The following is a 21257-nucleotide window of genomic DNA, read 5'->3' as shown; positions in this document are numbered from 1 at the left end:
CGACAAATTTTTTGCTTATTTGATCAAAACCTATTTGGCAGTTTACATAGAAAGTAAAATGTAGATACTTTTGATGCTGTTTTACGTAAAAAGGCTCCATTACCGTGTTTGGAGTTCACGTTCACTCATGTTTGTTGCACTTTCACTTTGGCGCGATGTCTCATAGGCATTTAACACATTACCACCTTTGACTCTTTAGTAGTAATTTCCCTTTATTTATTACGTTATAGGTAGTATGTTTTATTATTTTTATTATTAAAGACTAGATTGTATGTTGGCTGAAATATAGACTTTGAACCTGAATTCCTAGGGGGAAAGTACAGTGTCCTGCTGAAAGTGCAGTTTTTAAAAATGAAAATAAAAGCTTATCTGAGCATACAGGTATAATTACAAATCACAATTTCATGTTGTATAATACATAAATGTGTCCCTGAACTACAAAACGAGTCTTATGTTGTGTAACTTAGGTGTATTTTAAAAATATATTGGGTCAAAATTAATAGTTTTTCTTTTATGCCACAAATTAGAAGATTATGTTCAATGAAGACATCTTATACATTTCCGAAAGCATTTATATGAAAACTTAATTTTTGTTTAATAATATGCATTGCTAGGAAATGAGTTTGGACTACATTAAAAATGAATTTTGCAAAATGTATTTTTTTTCTTTTAGATGATAGACAAATCCTATGATTGGTTTTGTGGTCCAGGGTCACAAATAGCTGCATTTTTCATCTGTTCCTATTCTGAAACATTAGTAATGATTTGTTTTTATGTGTCCAAATTTTTTTATTTATTTATTTTTTTCTTGTTCTGGCATGCTAATATTTTGCTTTGAGGAATTTATTTCAATAATGTCATTAAATCTGAAAGTTGTACAATGAAATTAAGTCCCCATGTGCAAATTCTAAAAAACTCATAAAAACCTGTTTAAAATAAAAGTTTAGTTTCGGTTTACACATTTTGTTTTAAATTTTTTTTTTTTTCAAAGGAGGAGTGACTAAAGTTTACATGATTTTAAAGATTACTTGGTTGTCGCTTCTAGGGATGCACCGATTCCGATACTTGGATCGGATATTGGTTCGATACTGCATATTTTTGCTGTATCGGATGTCGGCCAGCTGGTACCGATCTAAATCCATTCTTGCGCTATATTCTGTGTTTATAAGCCAACTAAGCCATAAAGGTAGCCTATTATAAGGCATTAGAAAGTTGTTATGTAGGCCTACTATGTCCCAAATGTTCTGAAGCCATTCTACAGTTTAATGTGAAATAAAAGTGAATATTCAAGTGGTTTAATTCAAGTCTTTGATTCTTCTGAAGGGAATACTTGCAGTGCTGGCTCATTGTGGTCAAAGTAGTTGATTTTTAAATAATCAAAGTGAAACCGATGGGCACAATATGGATTGTTGTTAACAGAAAAAATGTTTCGCCTATTACAGGCTACTGTGAATATTTCACTGTAATTTTATTCATATCAACATTTTGTTTAAAAGACCAATTTGTGTTTTGACACTGAAGAATTTACGCAGACCTTGTTTTGAACTCTCTCTGTCTCACTCATGGCGAGATTTGGCGAGGGATTATTAAGTAAAACTGGCCTCAGACAGTTTGGTTAAGTCTGCGTCAGACCTGCAGGAAATATCAGGCTTTGCTAAAAGTCTCGTTATTTTAGCAACTATTGGGATCAATAGTGTTAGCCTATTGCAGATTTCAAAGAAAAATCTTAATATTGAAAAAGGAAAGAACTGGACCACAACAGATTAATGTTATAAAGAATGCTCAAATAATGTATCCTAGTTTACAGCAAGCATCATGTTTTTAGTTAGATTGTACCGTCTCCTATAGCTCTGTTATTTTAACTAAAGAAGAAATATTATTTGAGTTTAGCACCAGAGCTATAGAAACTATTGTGCTTAGAAAAAACAATACAAAAAGAAAAATAGCACAGTATCGGGATCAGATCTGTAACGATCGAAACTCAGAATTTTGGTATCGAGATCGCATCGGTTCTAAAAAATGGTATTGTGCATCCTCACTTTAGAAGAGCAAAGTAAGTTTTTATTTATTTTTTATTTATAAGAACTCATTTAATTTAATAACGAGTTTGGCTTTCCTCTTGCGTACTTGTCACATTTGACACAAAGACTAGTTGTGTTTGAATCACTGCCTTTAAAACTATTTTACAAATGAATCTGTCTGTATTGTCAAAAAGGATTGAGGTTAGAGGTAACATGCATGTTTGTTTTTCCACAGAAAATGAATAATGACCATAGTTGACAAACCTCCAGAGAAACCTGACCTGGAGTCAGTGCGGTGCAAGCACTCCAGCTCCATCACACCATTCTCCTCCAGAGACATGGAGAGCAGTAGTTCGAGCTGGAGTGTTGGCCCTTCTGCCACTGAGCTTTCAAGGGCCAAGACGGCCTGTATGGCCCCGGCCATTGGAGCGACTGTGAATGGTAGTAATAACACAGCACTCCAAGTCGAAAGGCCACGAGAGCAAGGCAAGTAATTTTATTTTTTTTTGTGTTTGGTGATCTTTGGTGGAGGGGAAATTGGAAAAAAATCAAGATTTACAGAATGACTTGAATTTTGAATGATGAGGGTGATTTTTGTTAAAGAGATTGAAAGGAAAAAAATCTGCCATCATTTGCTCAAACTTGTTAAAAACCTGCTTGAGTATTTTGGGGGTTCTGTTGAACACAAAAGAAGATACATTGAAGAATCTAAAACCTGTAACCTTGAATATTTAATGTTTATTTGGCAGTGAACAACTCCGATGGATAGATTTCAATAACTGTTTGTTTACACTCATGAAAAATGATCACTGCTGTTATGAATTTTTAAAACCTTCATAAAATTATACCCTTTTTCTCAAACACTGTTGGAACAGAATTTTGATGAACATGAGTGTACGCCCCTAACAAACCATTGCAGCAAGAAACACTGATCGCACTTCTCATTCTAAACTGAAAGTTAGTGAAATATATATATTTTTAATATTTATGATGTTTTGTACTTGTGTTGTTAGAGATTGGTATGCAGGTTCAATAATTACTGCTTGAAAGTGAAAATTTTGTTCATTCCAGTGTAGTACATTGTTGTAAATCTCAATCTTCATGCAATGGCATATTAAAAGGATAGTTTACCCAAAATGAAAAATACCCTCATGTCATTCTAAACCTCTGAGAGTTCATATTTGGAACAAAAATGAAGATATTTTTTTTGGGAGGGAACGACCTGAGGGTTAGTAATTTAATATATTAATTTTCATTTTTGTGTGAACTAACCTCTTAATCCATATTTCAAAATGTTATTTTAAATGTATGCATGTATTTAAGTAATTTCATTGCCTTTCTTCACATGATGTTTACATTTTAAAGATTAAAAACTCTTTAATGATGGCTAAATATAATTCATTATATTGTAAACATGTTAAGTATATCTACGCTCATTAATGCAGAGTTGCTAATCAGATACATCATGGTTTTATTTAAAACAAACGAAAAAAAAATTCACATACAGCCATTTTCCAAACCCTTGATTGCATTATAAGAGTTAATTAATTTACCCTCGAATGATTTGACAATTAATCACCTTGGAATTCTAAGGTTCTATCTGGGTTTTGAATGATTTTGAGATAAAGAGCTTCGGAGTTTATATATAGCAAACAATGTGTAACATTTTTTTTTTTAAATAAAAAGTCTTATAATGTAAACAACTTATAAAAAAACATCCCATAATTCGAATAAGTTGTCATTTAATAAGAATATGTCAATAACTCAATTTTGACAAAAATGTCAGATAGAACCTTATAATTCTAAGGTGACGAATTGTTAAAGAGATAGTTCACCTAAAAATCTAAATTTACTCATCAATTTACTAATCATTTACTCTCACTTATCACAAACCTGTTTCAATTTCATTCTAATGTTAAACACAAAATAATACAGTTTGAAAAAAGCTGAAAAGTAACCAGTGACTTCAATGGTAATTGTTTTTACTACTAGTTACTTTACTTCAGCTTTCTTCAAAACGTATTCTTTTGTGTTCAACAAAAGAAAGAAACTCGTTTTTTGGTGTGCTGTCCCTTTAAAAATCATATTGCAATTATAATTTTATTCTTGTATTATGCAGCGCCTTTTGTCATTAATAGTCTTCCATAATATCAGTACAACAATGGGTTATGTTGTGTTCCTGATTTGTAATATATCCCTGTTTTTCTTTTTTATACCATGCAGTGGGGATGACCAGTGGGGATGGCATTGCTCTCCCTCAAAAGGTCCTGTTTTCCCCAGAGCGGCTCTGCTTGAAGTGGAACCAAGGCCACCGCATTGGAGCAGGTCTCCATAACCTGGGCAACACATGTTTCCTGAACTCTACCCTGCAGTGTCTGACCTACACTGCTCCCCTTGCCAACTACATGCTGACCAGAGAGCATTCCAAAACATGTAAGTGTTCAAGATTTTGCTAGCTTGCATGTAATTCTTGCTGTTTGTTTGTTCTAACATTGTATTTGGTGCTTCCTTTTCTGCAGGTCATGAACCCGGGTTTTGTATGATGTGTACCATGCAAAATCACATCATCCAAGTGTTTGCCAACTCTGGAAATGTCATTAAGCCCATCAGTGTGCTTAATGAATTGAAAAGTGAGTACTTTAAGATATTGCAATTGTTTAAAAATGAGCTGACATAATTAAAAGTAAACTTATTTAATAAGACATACTATTAATTATTCATATTACGTTCCAATGACACACACACAAACTGGTACAATTCCAAATATGGCTTTTTCATGGCTCTTGGAGACAGCCCCAAGATAAGGGTTGAGAGTTAAGCAAATAAATATTGAGGTTAAACCATGAAGTTAATATAAAAACAAGAACAGTGATAAGGAATGGCATGGGATGACAGCTATTTTTATAACATGGTTCACTGATATTTTGTTCTTCTCCTCAGGGATTGGAAAGCATTTTAGATTTGGAAGTCAAGAAGATGCCCACGAGTTCTTGAGGTACACTGTGGATGCTATGCAAAAGTCCTGCCTTCCTGGAAACAAGTGAGTTCACATAATGCTGTTTTGTTTGCCAGTTTACAAGCAGTGTAAGGCATGAAACTTAACATTTCCACATTTGTCGATGCAATGACTACGTTATTACCTCCATTTTAACACTACTTTTATCTTGTCAGACTGGACAGGCAAACTCAGGCAACCACTTTTGTACATCAGATTTTTGGAGGATATCTGAGATCCAGAGGTAGGTCACTCATTTAGTTTGACTCGGATTTAATGTATTTGTATTTGAATGTAATAATTAGTTTGCTCTGGATTTCTTCTATTTGTTGGTATCAGTTGTTAATGAACATTTCTTTTTCACAGTCAAATGTCTGAATTGCAAAGCAGTCTCTGATACTTTCGACCCATATTTGGATATTTCATTGGAGATAAAGGTGAAAGATTTTTTTTCTCTTAACATAAATTCTTGCAGTTTATGCACAAGTTTTAAAGATTGAAATGGTGACTTTGTGTGCTTCTTCGCAGACGGCTCAGACACTCTCTAAGGCATTTGAGCAATTTGTAAAACCTGAGCAACTTGATGGGGACAATGCCTATAAATGCTCCAAGTAAGTCTTCTGTTCATATGAATACCACATCATTGTATTATTCAAGAATTTAATTTGTGCAATGGTATTGCATTTATACTTTCACTTTCATTCAAGCTGACAGTAATCTTTTTTTGTCCTGTCAGATGTAAGAAAATGGTTACTGCCTCAAAGAGATTCACCGTTCATCGCAGTTCTAATGTTCTCACAATCTCACTGAAGCGGTTTACCAACTTTAATGGAGGAAAAATAACAAAGGTGAAGCAGATAATTGTGTTACTGCTTGCTAAGTTCCTGTTGTGACCAGACCCATCACCTGTATTATTGTCTCCTTTATACATGACCTTTTACATATAGTTTTAAATGGATTTATTGTCTTTTAGGAACATTAAAATCTTATCAGTAAATACATTTGTTATTCCATTATCACTTCACAGGATGTGAGGTACGCAGAGCATCTAGATCTGCGTCCATTCATGTCTCAGTCTCATGGGGAGCCACAAATCTATGCTCTGTATGCTGTGTTGGTTCATTCTGGGTTCAGTTGCCACGCTGGACATTACTACTGCTACATTAAGGTATGTTGTCAAGAGCAGAACTGTATTCTTCTTTACTTTAATAGAATTTATAAACTAACATATTTATTTAATTGACCCTTTTATTTTAGGCTAGCAATGGGCAGTGGTATCAGATGAATGACTCGTCGGTATCTCTCAGCGATATAAGAACAGTTCTTAACCAACAAGCATACTTGCTCTTCTACATCAGGTAATATTCAAAATTCATTTGTCTCTTAAATGGGTAGTTAGTTGTATGAATGGAACTAAAAAAAAGATTCTGACAATTCATCAAAAAAATCTGTGTTAATTCAGGTCACCTGATGTAAAAAATGGAGGCGACTTTAGCCAGATGAACCATACTCCAGGTCAGTCTTCTCCAAGACCATCCATTCCACTCAAGATGAATGGGCCTCAGTATACCACCACGTCCTTCATTGGCCCTCAACTGCCACCTCATATGCTGAAGGTACTGCAAGACAATGAAACATCCTAGCAAAATCAGCACTGTGATGGATGTTTTGAAAAATGTAGCTACAGGAAGAACTTTAAGTTATTTATTCTATATTGGACTGAAAAATCATATGTAATTTTTTTTGTGTTACTGAATTATGAAGATGTAATTACTATGTAATATGTTTTTATCTATATTAATCTTGCCATAAGTTTATAAGAAGGAACGTTCATAAGAATAAGTTCAGCCTTGATAAGCTTTTGTTTTTTCAATTTCTTCTGTTAAACTGGTCATTGTTTTTGCAGAACTCGTCATATGTTAATGGAAATGGTTCTTCAAAGGAATACCATGGTGGCTCTAAACCCAACAGAAATTTTGGTGGTGTGACCAAAATAGGCCCATCTCATACATCTTCCTCTGCATCCGCGTCCTCTTCTTCTTTGCCTGTTCGGTCCATGGGCATTCCAGATTCATCCAAAAGGCCGAAGCTGACATTTCTCATTGGTCAAGGCAAACCTGTGAGACCTGCCCAGACCCAGTCAAGCCCTAATTGCTCTTTATCTTCAGCCTCTCATTCTCAGTCCACATCCTCCAGCACTTCAACGTCTACCTCAGGCTTCCCACAGGTTAAGCAGGTCAATGGAACTCACACTGGCGCTTCGTTCTTGGTTCCTTATGGTCAGGAATCTTCTGAGGAATCTGACCAAGAGGCTGGAGTTCTGGAGAATGGATCGACAAAGACTTATCTTGCTCCCAAGATAACCAATGGCAATGGGGTAAAGGATGATGCCCAGTCCCACGATTCCAGCTCACTGCCTCATCATACCTCAAAGACAAATGGGTCTAATGGCTTTCATGTGTGTGAAAATGGATCCGACTCGCATGTATGTGAAAATGGATCAGGACCTGACCACACTTCCCAGAACGGCCTTTCCAAAGCCAATGGATTTAATCACAATGATAAGGTACTAAATTTCAGCTTTTAGTTAGTTTTGTGTATGAATTATTAACTGAACAGTTTTCACATTTCTTATTTATTCTTCTGTTTTTCAGGTTATGATTGATCCACATACTTCATCGCAAATTTCTGATTTGTCTTGTTGTTCAGAGATGGAGTTGAACTTAAAGCCTGCACACAATGAGTCGAGGTGAGATGCCCGAACACCACATTGTCTTTTGTTGTTAATTATAAATGCACAGTATTTTTTAACAGTGTCAGATGATGATCATTTCTTAACTTATTTTTGCTTCTATACATGACTTCAGTTCTTATATATAGAACATTAATAATTTGTGGTTACCATTCATTAGTTAATATTAAAATGTATATCCACTTTTTATATTGTTTACTTCTATGTTTTCTAAAGTCTGTTGTTCTAATAACATTCAAATTTACAATAGTCACAGTATTAATATTTTAAACTAGATTTCATATTATTTTCTAGGTATTTTTTTTAACAATTGTGTACTTTATTTTTTAATTTTTTTAAATTTTCACTTTTTTCTAGGTTTAATAATTTTATGCAAAAAAAAAACTAATTTCTAGATAATTAAGCTAGGTTTTAATTTGGGTGAAAATAACATTTAATTTGTTAGTTGTAGGTGTTTATAGACATTTACATTAGCCTGCATTTTGTCTACACTATTGTTGTCTTGGAAGTACAATAGAAAAGGTCAATAGAGACGCCATTTTAGTACAGGGTAGCACTCCTTTGAAATGAATGTGAGACCAAGGTGCAGTGGAGGACCATCTAGAGCCAGAGATATATACACATATATATATATATATACATGTATCCATGATCAGGAGCTTTCCCATTGTTCAGTATGCAAATTAAATTAAGGTTGATGGTTAAGGGACCACATGGACATTGCTGACAAAGAGCGTGTGTATGTGTGCATGGAAATGTATTGTCCTCCCATCCTGTTAAATTTGATATAATCCATGTGCTGAAGCGCACACCTCTCTGCTTTCACATCTTATTCTAACAGATGGAGCGATTCATTTGGGAATGAATCCCCGTTATGAACGACTCGTTTACTTAGCCAACAATAATACAGTTTTCAAGAGCAGCAGCATCTTGTTGTCATATTTCATTTACATTGTTTGCTTATTTTATACAAAAAAACTAGCATATGCCTAGTAATGAATGCAAGTTGTCTTATGGCCAAGGCAGTAAGAGACTGTATTATACTTATTACTTGTTTAGCACTAAAGTTTGTAACATACAATATCGTAAAAAACTCAATCTTACCTAGTAGTCAGTCTTGACTAGTAGTTAGTCTTGACTAGTGTTGAATGACGTTTGTCCTGGGAGCACTGTACATGCTCAGGGGTCTGTATACGATATTTAGTATGTATATTTATGATAGCTTTTTAACAATGTTCTTTAGGGATGTACAAATAAAGAAAAGTAATTGTAATAATTCTTTTTAAATAATTGAAATTCATCTTAATTTTTTTGTGTCCTCAATCCGAGGTCATTTCTCATGTAATAAACTTCTTTTGGGTTTTCTTCATTCATTCAGAAGCTCCAATCCAGCAAGTTCTGATGACCATCCTTGTTCCTCACCTTCAAACAAAAGGTTGAACCTTCCTTCTGAGTCTTCATCTCAGTCTGTGGCACAGATACAATCTTCACCTAAAGAATCACTAGTCTTAAAGACTACAGATACTGACCTTCATACCGAGACCGCTTCTAAAGTTGAGTTGACTCAGAGGCATGCTACGCATACAGCAACTGGCACGTCGGACCTTCAGGTCAACAACAATGTTAGCCTTCATGTTAGTCATGGTCACACGAGTCCACACAAGTTAAAGGAGGTGTACAGGTGCAGTGAAGGAGAGAGCAAAGAGGCAAAACCATCACACTCAGACAAATTTGGCTCTGGAGATGGATGGAGGTCAGGTGAGGACCGGAACAGAGGGTCAGATCGACCACATTTTTCTTCAACCCCGAAGGACAGGGAACGATACAGGCACTATAGGGATCATAGTGATAGAAGCCGGAGTCGATATGGGCACAGCTATCAAGATAGTCGTCGCTCCACCAGTAGAGAGCGCTATTATAGAGATCGAGATTTGGAGAGACACTGGGACAGATTCTCACACCACCGTCGAGAGCACCATTATTTCCAGAGAAGACACCGAGATGAACGCGACTGGAATAGAGATCGTAGGTTTGGGAGTGACTCTTATCGCCCTTCTGGATACCATAACAGGAATGGATATTCCAATCACAGTCATCGTGGGATGGAAGAGGCCCATGGAAGAGCGACTCATACAGTGAACGGTTCAAAAGGCAGGCCCTCGTCACCTCATTCCGTTAGTCCACTTCCTAGACATCACAAGCGGAAACGCAGTCCGTCGGTTGATGCAAGGGAAAGTTCTGATGAGTGCAAAGCAAAGAAATCCAAAAAGAAAAAGAGAAACAAAGATAAACACAGGTAAGTTGTGTTTTACTTGCATACTTTGCTCAGGATCCCTGCGGGGTCTTAAAGTCTTAAAAACTCTAAAATTTAAAAAGTCTTTAAAAAGTTTTAAATTCGCTGTTCTAGTTCTTAAATATTTTTGCACAGGTATTATTTTTGCGATGTCTATGTAACGCTACATCTAATGCTCATTTAAATTCTTTTTGTTGTTGTTGCTTGGTTTTTGGGGTGTTGTAGTTCTTTATTGTTACCAGTTGTAATTTGCGGTATTACAACTACAAAAAGGTCAGCTTGCAATAGCCAATCAGCTTTCTGTTATGAAATTCTGTGCGCGTGGCGAATGTGACATCATCGCTGTGTTTGAGGACGTTCGCTTTAAGTGCGCGTGACATGATTTCGGCAGGCAGAGTATGCCGTTATTTCACTGACAAATGTCATAAGCGCAGTTTTATAAGTCGGGTGCGCTGTAATAAGAGAAAGCGAATCTCTGCTCACGCGCCGGTTTCCTCTGTTCGTGGACAAAACTGCTCGCGAGCTCTCAAAACACTGGCTGCTCACGTGCGAATTATCTGCTCTCGCTCTGTTGGACTTCTGTTGGTGCTTTTGCTCTCCAAAGGTGCTTTAGCATACTGTAGTATTAAGAATAGTGAACTGATAAAATGAAATAGTGTAGTTTTACTACGGTAGAGTGTGGTGAATTGTAGAATAATATACCCTATATTGAAAAAAAAAATACTAAAGCACTGAGTAGTTTGTTTATAATACACTTGTTGTGTTACCATAGCAACTATAGTATTACCACAACAGAGTAATTGAAGCACTTTACTGTACTTTACAAAATACTGTACAGCAGACACTAGTTAACTTTATTTTAGTGATAAAATGGGATTGATAGGGACATTTATTTGAAGAGTGAATAGTATAGTAGGCTATAATACCTTATCAAGTGTTTCCCTATTTTCTATCACTGTTACATTTCTGCTTGTGTTAGTTGTATTTAAATGTTGTTGTTTTTTTATTAGTATGGTGCACCTTATGGATGATTAGGCAAAGCAAGACAAATTTATTTATATAGCACATTTCGTACACAGTGGCAATTCAAAGTGCTTTACATAAACAAGAATAAAAGAAACAAGTAAAATAAAAATAAAAACAAATAATAAAAATGATAAAAAAACAAAAACATGTAAAATGTGATATAAAAGAATGAAAAAGAAGAGAAAAACACAATAGTGCAATCTGTCGGACACAGCACAATATAATAAATGTTTTTAAAATAAAACTTATCTTATCTATTATCTATCTTTAAGTGTTTGAAACTGGAAATATCTCATCATATAACATGCAGTCAAAAATGTGGTTTTATTAGATTAAACATGTAATATGCAAATCTATTTTAGTATTTTGGTTATTGGTAAATAGTGTACTAATATAAATCATCAAAAAAGCACGAAAGGAAGAGGGAACAGTGTACTGAGAGCGCGCAAGGAAATGTGTGCGTGAGCAGTGTGTATTTGAGAGTGAGAAAATTTGCATGTGAGCAGCGTAATATATTTGAGAGCTCGCACGCAGTTTTGTCCACAAACAAAGGAAATCGGTGCATGAGAAAAGAGATTCGCATTATCGTACTCGTATTACTTGAATGCAGTTTTGACTTGTAATACTGCGCTCACGACATTTGTCTGTGAAATAACGCCATAGCAGAGCTAATTAAATTTTTGGGACTCAGGCGAACAGTTTGCGCGGCGCCGCATTTGATTTGAGTTGAATATGAAACACTTTGAAGAGATTTTGTCTGAAACAGGTACGTCTGTCTGTACTGACATCTTTATGATCCATCATTGTGATATCATTGGGAGAACCAGATGACCAATAATTCTTGGCTAGAAATTGCAACAGCCATGGGAAAGGAAGAAAGTGTTTGTAAAACTTTGGTAAAACCCGAGGGATACGTTTGTTAAAACAAAAAAAAGAGGCCCCCAAAAACATCTTTAATGATAATGATTTTCTTTTTATTCGTCTGATTTTACTTTGTTTTTTTTTTTGACCACTCCCTGTCATTTAAAAAAATATCTCAATGGCGAATGCGTCAAGTATAAAAGCCTCATCCGTTTTGTGAGGTGTGTGATGCGGCGCCAGGCGAAAGTATAAGTCAGCATTAAGATGTTTGTGTTTTTCTGTAGTTCAATGATGCATTTAACCTGTCTTTAGTACTGTTCAATTTAAATACATTTATTTTACCCCTAATTTTGTGCTTTTACTTTTTCTCTTGCGTGTTTTTGATATTGCAATATAGGTCTTAAATTTAATGCTTAATGGTCTTAAAAAGTCTTAAATTTGACATCATGTTATCTGCAGAGACCCTGTTTGCTGCTTTTCTGTCTAACATTGTATTTAGGTACCAAATATAGGAAAATGCACATTTCACGCAAATGTATTAATAGCATGTCCTAGTGGTGGATGGACCAAAATTCTATTTCATGGTGTGAGTAATTTTACTTCACATTTAACTATATAATTGACAATATAGACAGATAGATAGTAGGTCTTTGCAATTTAGCGAAATTCAGTTTCGATTTTGGCTTCTAACGATTATGAAAAAAACATTAATTGGGATGAAACGATTATTGCATCATATACTGTCCCCTTTCCAGTTGTACACATTTGTTGTTCTGCTAAGTTCAGTTTCACGTGAAAATTACTAAAAGCATGTACTCTAATGAAACTTGCAGCGCGGAATGCGCACCATTCATTGGTATAAATTTGAATCATTTGTGTTTTTAAAAGCGCAAAAGAGATTGCGTGTAGTTGTGTGTATGTGCTCCGACTCAGAGACGAGCAGAGCACACACATCTAAAGTCAGCGCTTTAATGGTCAAATACAATTTAGGTTTTTAGTGATTATTCCCAGTGTTTCCTCTAGGATTTTTTCCAGCTGTGGCGGCAGACCTTTTACACAAATCTACCAAATACCTAACCCGCTATTAAAAACAACAACAACAACAACAACAATGACTGAATGTTTTGAATGAGAAGCTGTAATGTAGCTGTGGGATGCACTTTGGTGTGGATCCAACCCCCCATGGAAGCATGAATGTAGCAGAAGCAATGATTCAATCATTCATATTAATTATGTAATAAACAAATGAGTAGAGAATCAAAAGGCATGTGAAAGTGAAGCCATAAATCAGAACCGCACTTCTCTTAAAGTGACAGCGCTCAATATTCCTGCTACCGATTGTTTTATCATTTTAAATTAAACAACAAAAGGACAATCACTCACTGCTCTTGACAGAAGGAATTTTGTAGCTAAAATTAAAGTTTTTTTTTTTTCTTACCGCGAAGATGCTTAAAGCACAAAATGTTTTTCATATTTTTATTCTATTGTATTTGTTTCCCTTTCCGTTACAAGGAGGAAAATAACTGTGTTTATGTACTGTTCAAGTCAGAATTATTAGTGGCCTTTTATATTTTATCCCCCAATATCTGTTTAACGGAAATATTATTTTTTTTCTACCAATTTCTATTGGTAGACAAATATATTTCTAATATATTTAATAAGACATTTTAAATGACTGATTTCTTTTATCTTTGCTATAATGACTGTATATAATATTTTATCACATATTTGTCAAGATACAAGCATTCAGCTTAAAGTGCAATTTAAAGGCTTAATTAGGCAAGTCATCGTATAACAGTAGTTTCTTCTGCAGACAATCCAAAAAAATATATTGCTTAAGGCGGCTAATAATGTTCTTCTTAAAATAGATTTAAAAATATTTTTATATTTTATTCTAGCCGAAATAAAACCAATAAGACTTTCTCCAGAAGAAAGTATTATAGGAAATATATTTTTTATATATTTATTTTTTTATGTTTTTATATATATATATATATATATATATATATATATATATATATATATATATATATATATATATATATATATATATATATATATATATATATAATTCACAGGAGGATGAATAATTTGGACTTAAACTTTATATTGTTTTGAATAATCTTTACAATTATGACCAAAATAATTGTGAATATGATTTTTCTCATAATTGAGCAAATAGATAGATAGATGGATGGGTAATTTTTTCTTTAGAAAATCTGCAAAAAAGATAATAAATAAACTTAAATATTTCAGAATTGAAAAGGATTTTGTATTTGTACCTTTTTAAATATGAACAGTCTTGGATATTTGCTGATATTTTCAAACTCTTTTTGGCCAAGGTGATGCTGAAATCTTTTCGGTTTGCTTGTTTTTAAGAAATAATCTCAGGTTTGAGATTTTTTTTCCCCATAAATGTAAGCTTCTCTCGATTAAATAAAAATTAGATTTGTGGTTTTCATGACCTCAATGGGCTTTATGCACAGTTAGTGTTTTTCAGTTAACGATAAACTATTTTTAAAAGCTATTTTAAAAAATTTTAAGGTTGCTTTTACAGCATCGACATCATTATGTAATTAAAATAAAATCAATTAGATAAACTTAAGCATTCTTTTAGTTGTTCAAGCATAAAATGAGATGATAAACCGTGTAAACTTGCGCCATAAGTAGCAGCAGGTTAGCGCAGAAAAAACATTCAAAATAGTAAAAAAAAATTTCCTATTTTAAAGAGATGGCAGGGAAAATAAAATTTAATGCAGTGCTTCTTGTCCGGTCTGCGATTCACTTTATATCGCACATCTATCAGGCAGTGAAGATCTCTTATTTTTGAAGAAAACAGCTCTTAACTGTAGCCATTTTGTAATGGAAAGACCGACAGTTTTGCATATACCTCATAAATGCTTTGTTCCAAGATAGAATTTACATAAATTTATTCGTGTAATACAGCAGCCCTGGCCCCTGAATGAATTTCTCATGGTGAAAAACAGGAGGCTGCTTGGGGAAATATTGTAAAGAAAAGGGATTATTAAAGTATTTACTGAATTAAGTTCCATATGATTATCAGGGTCAATAAGTAAATCTTTTTTTCCACTTACTCTGACCAATATATCAAATAAGACTAAGCATTTTATGACTTAAGTTCATGTTATTTGTGTGTATTACGGTCATTTTCCTAGTATAAATAATCAGTCATGTTAACGATCAGACATTAGGACATGGGCAGGCTGTTAGTTGGCATAGAAAGAACAGCCAGAAAAGAAAGATTTATAGATTTGTGCCTAATGGAAGCATCATTGACCCATAGCAATCTATGGTACCTATATAACAGTCAGTACGTTTGCATGCTTTTTATACGGCTTCTATTCTTAATTTGCAGGTTAAAGGCAATTAAAATATAAATTGTAATGCAAGTCAACGTATAAATAGCACAAGTGAACAAATAGATTTCCCCTTACAGCAAATATAAAAGCATACACTTTAATGCTATAACACCATCACCAATCACTAAATGGCTGAGGAATATCTAAAAGATAGCTGTAAACATTGCTGAATTTGAGCTCTGATAGGGGTTGATAGGATAGTTTTAAATGACTAAAAAATGGCTGCGGGTGCAGAATAGGGATTAGGGACGCAAATTACTAAAACTTACAGTTTGTGATCGCATCTATTTTGTTCTGTTGATATCAGGGAAAGGGTATTTGCCGGGTCTTAGTCTTAAATTCAGTGAAATATTGTCTTGTAGGTCTTTTTAAACATTTTAAACTGGTCTTAATATTCTTTATGTATAGCTACTCAATCGATCCAACACCTATCCAATCACCAACACAATCTCAATAAAACTTTCTATACATCTATACATGGCTTAAGTAAAACCTTTCTATATTAATAACTAATATTATAACAGTCTGTTGTGCATACATTTTAGTTTTTTAATTTTTTTTTTTTTTCTTTTTAGTTTTTAGGTATGCTTGTTTTGACATATTATATCCTTTTTTTCTGCTGCATGGGCAATTAAAAATCCTTAGCATTTAGCCCTATATAAGCCTGAAATTTCATTCTTAAGACTTTCTTAAATTTTACTGCAGAAGCCCTGGATGTGTGATCCAAATATTTGTAGCTTAGAACGGCTGGAAATATAATCAGTTTGTGCTGCATTTTAATAGAGATCCCGGTGTTGAGAGATATTGTACACAGGTTATTTTGTACTTGCATAATATTCACAAGTTGTTAATCAAAATTGTTAAAAAAAAAAAAGTTATCCCAGTTTACTGACCCAAACTTACCATGAGTGCTCTAGTCAGGGCTTTCCTCAGGTCTTTCATGCGTCTTTCATTTCAGGTCTTTAAACCTTTAAAAAACAGTTTGATTATTGTGCCTTTCCACTCATAGGCACTCAGACAGGGAACTATCAGAGGGTAATGAGGACAGCAGCTCCAAGAGGCATAAGAAGAAGAAGAAAAAGAAAAAGAAGAGGAGGGAGGATGAGGAGAGGGCTCACACTGGGAGAGATGACGCTTTGAGGTGGGAAGAGCGTGATTGTAGAGCTAGTAACAGTCAGCACCACAGCTCTGAGGCTCTTCACGGAGTCCACCGAGACCACATGGAGGACCAGCGACAGTTCAATGGTCACAAAGGTGCGTCATTCTTACTGGCTTCGAAGGCTGATTTTGACTTTTGACCTAACTTTTTACAGTATATTTGATCAGTCCGTTAAAGCCCAAAATGTACTTCATATTCACACTGTCAGATTCCTAGCATTTTAGAGTAGGGTTGGTAAAAGTGTCGACTTTTGTACTGAAATTTCTTTTTCCTGCTAACATTTGAATGCTGGGATTGGCTGTGAAGTTCATCGGTTTACCGCTGTTCACTAAGTGCAAACATGGACACTGTAGCGTTTTAAAGCCACGTCAATCAGCTGATCTGTCTATAAGCTGACATATGAAATGAATTGAAACGTTTAACGCAGTAAGACCTAATGTTTGCAATTGTGTTTCCATCATGAAGTCATTATTCCATTGGTAATTTCACTAGTTACTTAGATTATTTATTTATTTCACATGACATGAGTCAAAGGTTCTTTAGTGTCTTACTGATAGCTGACTCATGCTCATACTGATTTGTTTGCCGGTGACCAAGCCTAATGGATTTTACTGTGAATCCTTCACAGGCTCAAACACCCACATTCACACATGCGATCTTGACATCGCACCTAAATGTCATTTGAGATAAAAATGAACATGTGTGATGTTTGTCTTTTTCTCAGCGAATGGACTGAGCTGTTACAGTGGAAGTGAACGTGATCTCTGTCACACACGGATGGAGAAAGATGTGAAATGCAAAGATATTGATCACGTTACCACTGTCAACAACACAAAGACACTCTCAAATGGAAATGGAGATGTAGATGGTGCCTGTCACAGGACCCTTTCAGACAGTGGAGTGAGTACAACTAAAATACAGTGTTCTCAGATAATCAGTGTATTTTAAAGGGATAGCTCGACCAGAAGTGTATTCCCTTGCTGATTATTCACCCTGCTTGTTCCAGATTATTTTGAGTTGTTCTTCTTTTTCTATTGAACACAACAGAAGATATTTTTAAAAATGTTGGAAACTAGCCATAGATTTTTCCCTAGTTGGAAAAACATAATAAATAGAACATTCTTCAAAATATATTCTTTGGTGTTCAGCAGAAGAATGTAAGTAGCTGAAATTAAGAGGTGAATACTTAACATTTTTTGAGTGACCTGTCTCTTTAAAGTAGTAAAGTTCAGTTCACTTTTTAGTAAAGGATAGTTCACCCAAAAATGAAAATTGACTGACTTTTTAATCCCCTTCAACTGGTTTTAGTTGGTTCATATTAGAACACAGATGTCAAACTCATGCTGCGTCTCAGTTTGCATACTTTAAGTACACCCTAAAAATATGTGCCTTTTTTGTGGCGGAAAAATATATACTTTTGAGTGTGTAACAGAAGAGTATACAAGCTTTGAGAAGTACTACTTCCTTATTAACAGATCGTTGTGTTGCTTCGGTATGAGCCCCGTCAATCATCCACACATCATCCACATTTCTGTCATATTTAATTACGTACCTCATTGTAGTGGCAGCAGCAGGTTAATCTCCCATTCTTTCATGCAGAGAAATCTCCTCAGGTCAGTTCAGACGTTAATGTCTAAACACACCTTTTACTTAAGTTCAGTATTGCTGTTGCAGATGAAATATAACCCAGAACATGTGATTGTAAATATTTTCCAGGTGGCTAGATATTAATTAACGGACATACAAACATCTTTACCTAAGCCCCTCTACTTGATGGTTGGTCTTGCACATCCGCCATGTTTGTAGTTTATTTACACTTTTCACCTGCATTTGTAGTTCTAATCGAATTCATGTCCAATGCGCAATGTACTCTGGGAGGTTAGAGGTTATCAGAGATTAGAGTATGGACGCTTCTACACTTCAAATTTTTACAGTAAATTGTAAACCATCTGGAAACTGTTGGCATACTCTTTTCAACATACTACGATTTGGGACATACAATTCTTTTTACAAATACTATTTAGAACGGATCGTATGCGAATTAGGACGCAGCATCAGTTCCTGGAGGGTTGCAGCTCTGCATAACCCTAATCAAACACACCTGATCAAACCAATTAGGCTTGTTTGAAAACTTTGTTGGAGCAAGGTTGCAACTAAATTGTGTAGAGCTGCAACTCTCCAGGAACTCAGTTTGCCACCCCTGCATTAGAAGAAACATGTAGTAATGGTGAAATAAAGCTTTCTGAACCAGAGAGCTCGAACTTAAAACTTAATGTTAAATAAAAATAATAATTTTTTAACTTTAATGTTTACAATGCTATTTGTATTAGATCAGTTTATTTGGTAAACAAAGCAAGTTTCTCATATAATGTGTCTACCATATATCAATACCATATACAGAAAATATTACTTTACAAACTGTAATGCAAGTAAATCTTATGAACATTTTTATATTAGTCAGCAATAACACTAAAATTAATTTAAAAACCGAATAAATATAAATTTACACGGTTACAACAAAATAAATAGACTTGATCGGCTTAAAATCTGTGCAGATTTTGTGTGGGCCTTGTATGTTACATGTTACATCACTCCACAGATGACTGTAGTAAAATCCAAGGTATTCAAAAGTATCTACATTTACTGTATTCCAACCTTTAAATCAAAGGAGGAGGCTATTGGAGTGAGGCTTTTTGCACCGCACTCGTCAACTGGCCTCCGCTATATGCTATTCTACAATATGCAATAGCCTTCTTTAAAAAAATAGTCAATAATACACTAATGCACTTTAATATGGTTCAAAAACTTTTTACTGTAAATTACTATGGTGTTTTAGTTTTATTACTGGTGTGGTGCTTTAAAACCATAGAAATGTATGTAATAGATGCCTAATCTCTCCCTATACTAGGGCTGGCCGATTAAATCGAAAAGTAATTGAAATCGACATTCACAGCCTATAATGACCTGATTTTTCCAGGTCAATTTTTTAATTTAGTTTGCCTACTGTGTGTGGAGTCACGTGACCCCGCTCTGTTTACACTTCTGCGTGAAGCACAGCGTATGGTCTGGCACAGCCTTCACATGATCGCATACCCCTCGGCGTAATTGATGCCGACACTGACCTCTCAAAAATATCGTCCCATGTGTATCATTTTTTTTGAGGCATGCTTCGAAGCCTCAGTGCACACCGTCACATCACTAGTAACATGGAACCATTGAATTCCATAGTAGGACAAACAAATGCTATGGAAGTCAATGATTGCTGGATACAAGCTTTCTACAAAATATCCTCTTTTCAGTTAAACAGAAGAAAATCAAACCGGTTTGGAACAAGTAAAATGTAATTTTTCACTTTTGGGTGAACTATCCATTTAAGTAAATATTGTCAGAAATACTGAAGTATTAAATATGAAGAAGCTCTATATTTGTATATTAACAAACAATCTATTTACTGTATTTAGCACTACTCTGACTCCTCTCTGGTTTTCACAGGAAGTCACACATCCTCACTAAAAGGGAAAGTGCTTTCTTTAACACACCTAAGGTATGAAAAAAGTCTTTTTGATTAATATTATTTGTTGTTTAAAGATTTGTATGAAAATGATCTTGTTTCTTTAAAGACTCTGAAAACCACCCGTGCAAGCATGTGAAAGAGAAGATCTACAGCTACAGTTCCCAACATGGTGCTTAACATTTAGAATATACTGTATTTTTACCACAAGATGAATTTTAAAGTTTCATTATTTTTTTGTTTTGTTTTCTTTTTTTTTGTTTTTCTTTTACTTTTAAGGATTTTTTAGAACACTGTACATAAGTGAGCTTTGATCATGGAAAAAACAAAAGTTCTATATAAAGTTAATATATGCGATTAAAACAAAAGCCTGGAGCTTAACATCTGAATTGCTGCTCAGACATACAGACTCAGGATTTTCTCACTTGTGAAGATGAGACGAGCGCTCCCTTTAAGGATACACACTTGGGATGACAAGAACATTTTATATGCTGCATCGGCGGAGAAAGACTGCTTGTCTCTTGGCTTCAAGTTACGATGTCACCATTTTCACATATCGCTTGAGAGAACTGACTCGAAGGAGCAGCCATTGCTAATGCTACATGTGCACTTACATCACAGTTAACCTGGACACACTTGAGGACACAAGACGTTTGCTTCGCTGTCTCTTGTACCTCTTCCTCTCTCTTTTTTTAGCATCTTCACTGTATTACTTTCGGATATTCCTCAATCAAACCTGTCTAGAATGCAACTTCATTGCATCTCTTTTGTTTTTAATTGTCATCGTTCAGTTTTCTTGAATCTCTTTTGATTTTAGTCAAGATAATACTGTGAATTTAAGTTGAACTGTACTATCAGTTGTATGTTTTGGTCCTGTATCAGGAGTTCAATAGAGACACTTTCTGTAAAGCCACTCATAACATCGTAGACCATGTTCTCTGAACGTTTGTCGATGCGTGTGTGTGCGCGTGCGTGTGTGTGTGTGTTTGTGTGTGTGTTTTTCCCTGAAGCAAAACAAAAAAAGACATGAAAATGGTTATATTCAACCTCATTTTACTGTAGCATGTCGAAGTAAATGTATACAGTGTACAATATGTTGAGTGAGAGGAAACGGCCTTAACGTCTGAAATTGTAATATTTTCTCTCACTATGTTTACAACATTTTGTTGGAGTGAATGGACATGTATGTGATCATGGGAATCATTTGGTTTTGTAAAGGGTGGGGTTTCCTTTTTACATATAAAGAATGACTTGTGAGA

The 21257-nt window shown here is 34.8% G+C and overlaps 2 protein-coding genes across 5 annotated transcripts in view; one reads left to right on the top strand and one right to left on the bottom strand.

Annotated features, from left to right (window-relative positions):
• The window catches only part of pms2 (PMS1 homolog 2, mismatch repair system component), a 33906-nt gene extending 32197 nt beyond the window's left edge, over positions 1-1709 (bottom strand). The window contains exon 1 of the mRNA XM_087276061.1: positions 104-1709. Coding sequence (XP_087132187.1) covers positions 104-129 — 26 coding nt within the window. The 5' untranslated portion in view covers positions 130-1709. The remainder of the gene's footprint in view (positions 1-103) is intronic.
• Positions 1-21257, top strand: part of usp42 (ubiquitin specific peptidase 42) — a 22201-nt gene extending 944 nt beyond the window's left edge. The window contains exons 2-21 of one of the 4 annotated variants that reach the window (XR_015504013.1): positions 2257-2507; positions 2897-2978; positions 4245-4454; positions 4541-4651; positions 4962-5061; positions 5193-5260; positions 5383-5453; positions 5545-5627; positions 5753-5864; positions 6044-6184; positions 6274-6374; positions 6479-6632; positions 6923-7582; positions 7671-7765; positions 9147-10064; positions 16338-16582; positions 17212-17387; positions 19980-20031; positions 20108-20170; positions 20278-21257. Coding sequence is in view for 2 of the 4 variants with exons in the window: in XM_087276059.1 (XP_087132185.1) it covers positions 2267-2507; positions 4245-4454; positions 4541-4651; positions 4962-5061; positions 5193-5260; positions 5383-5453; positions 5545-5627; positions 5753-5864; positions 6044-6184; positions 6274-6374; positions 6479-6632; positions 6923-7582; positions 7671-7765; positions 9147-10064; positions 16338-16582; positions 17212-17387; positions 19980-20000 (3507 nt within the window). In the remaining 2 variants the exon portion in view is untranslated. Of the gene's footprint in view, positions 1-2256; positions 2508-2896; positions 2979-4244; positions 4455-4540; positions 4652-4961; positions 5062-5192; positions 5261-5382; positions 5454-5544; positions 5628-5752; positions 5865-6043; positions 6185-6273; positions 6375-6478; positions 6633-6922; positions 7583-7670; positions 7766-9146; positions 10065-16337; positions 16583-17211; positions 17388-19979; positions 20032-20107 lie in introns of all 4 variants that reach the window. The other 3 variants (XR_015504012.1, XM_087276060.1, XM_087276059.1) reach the window with 3 other exon arrangements.

Source organism: Danio rerio, chromosome 12, assembly GCF_052040795.2.
Source record: "Danio rerio strain M-AB ecotype USA chromosome 12, GRCz13ab, whole genome shotgun sequence".
Lineage (NCBI taxonomy): Eukaryota > Metazoa > Chordata > Actinopteri > Cypriniformes > Danionidae > Danio > Danio rerio.
The sequence above is the reverse complement of the archived record's forward strand: the minus strand, read 5'-3'. Positions and strand labels throughout refer to the sequence as shown.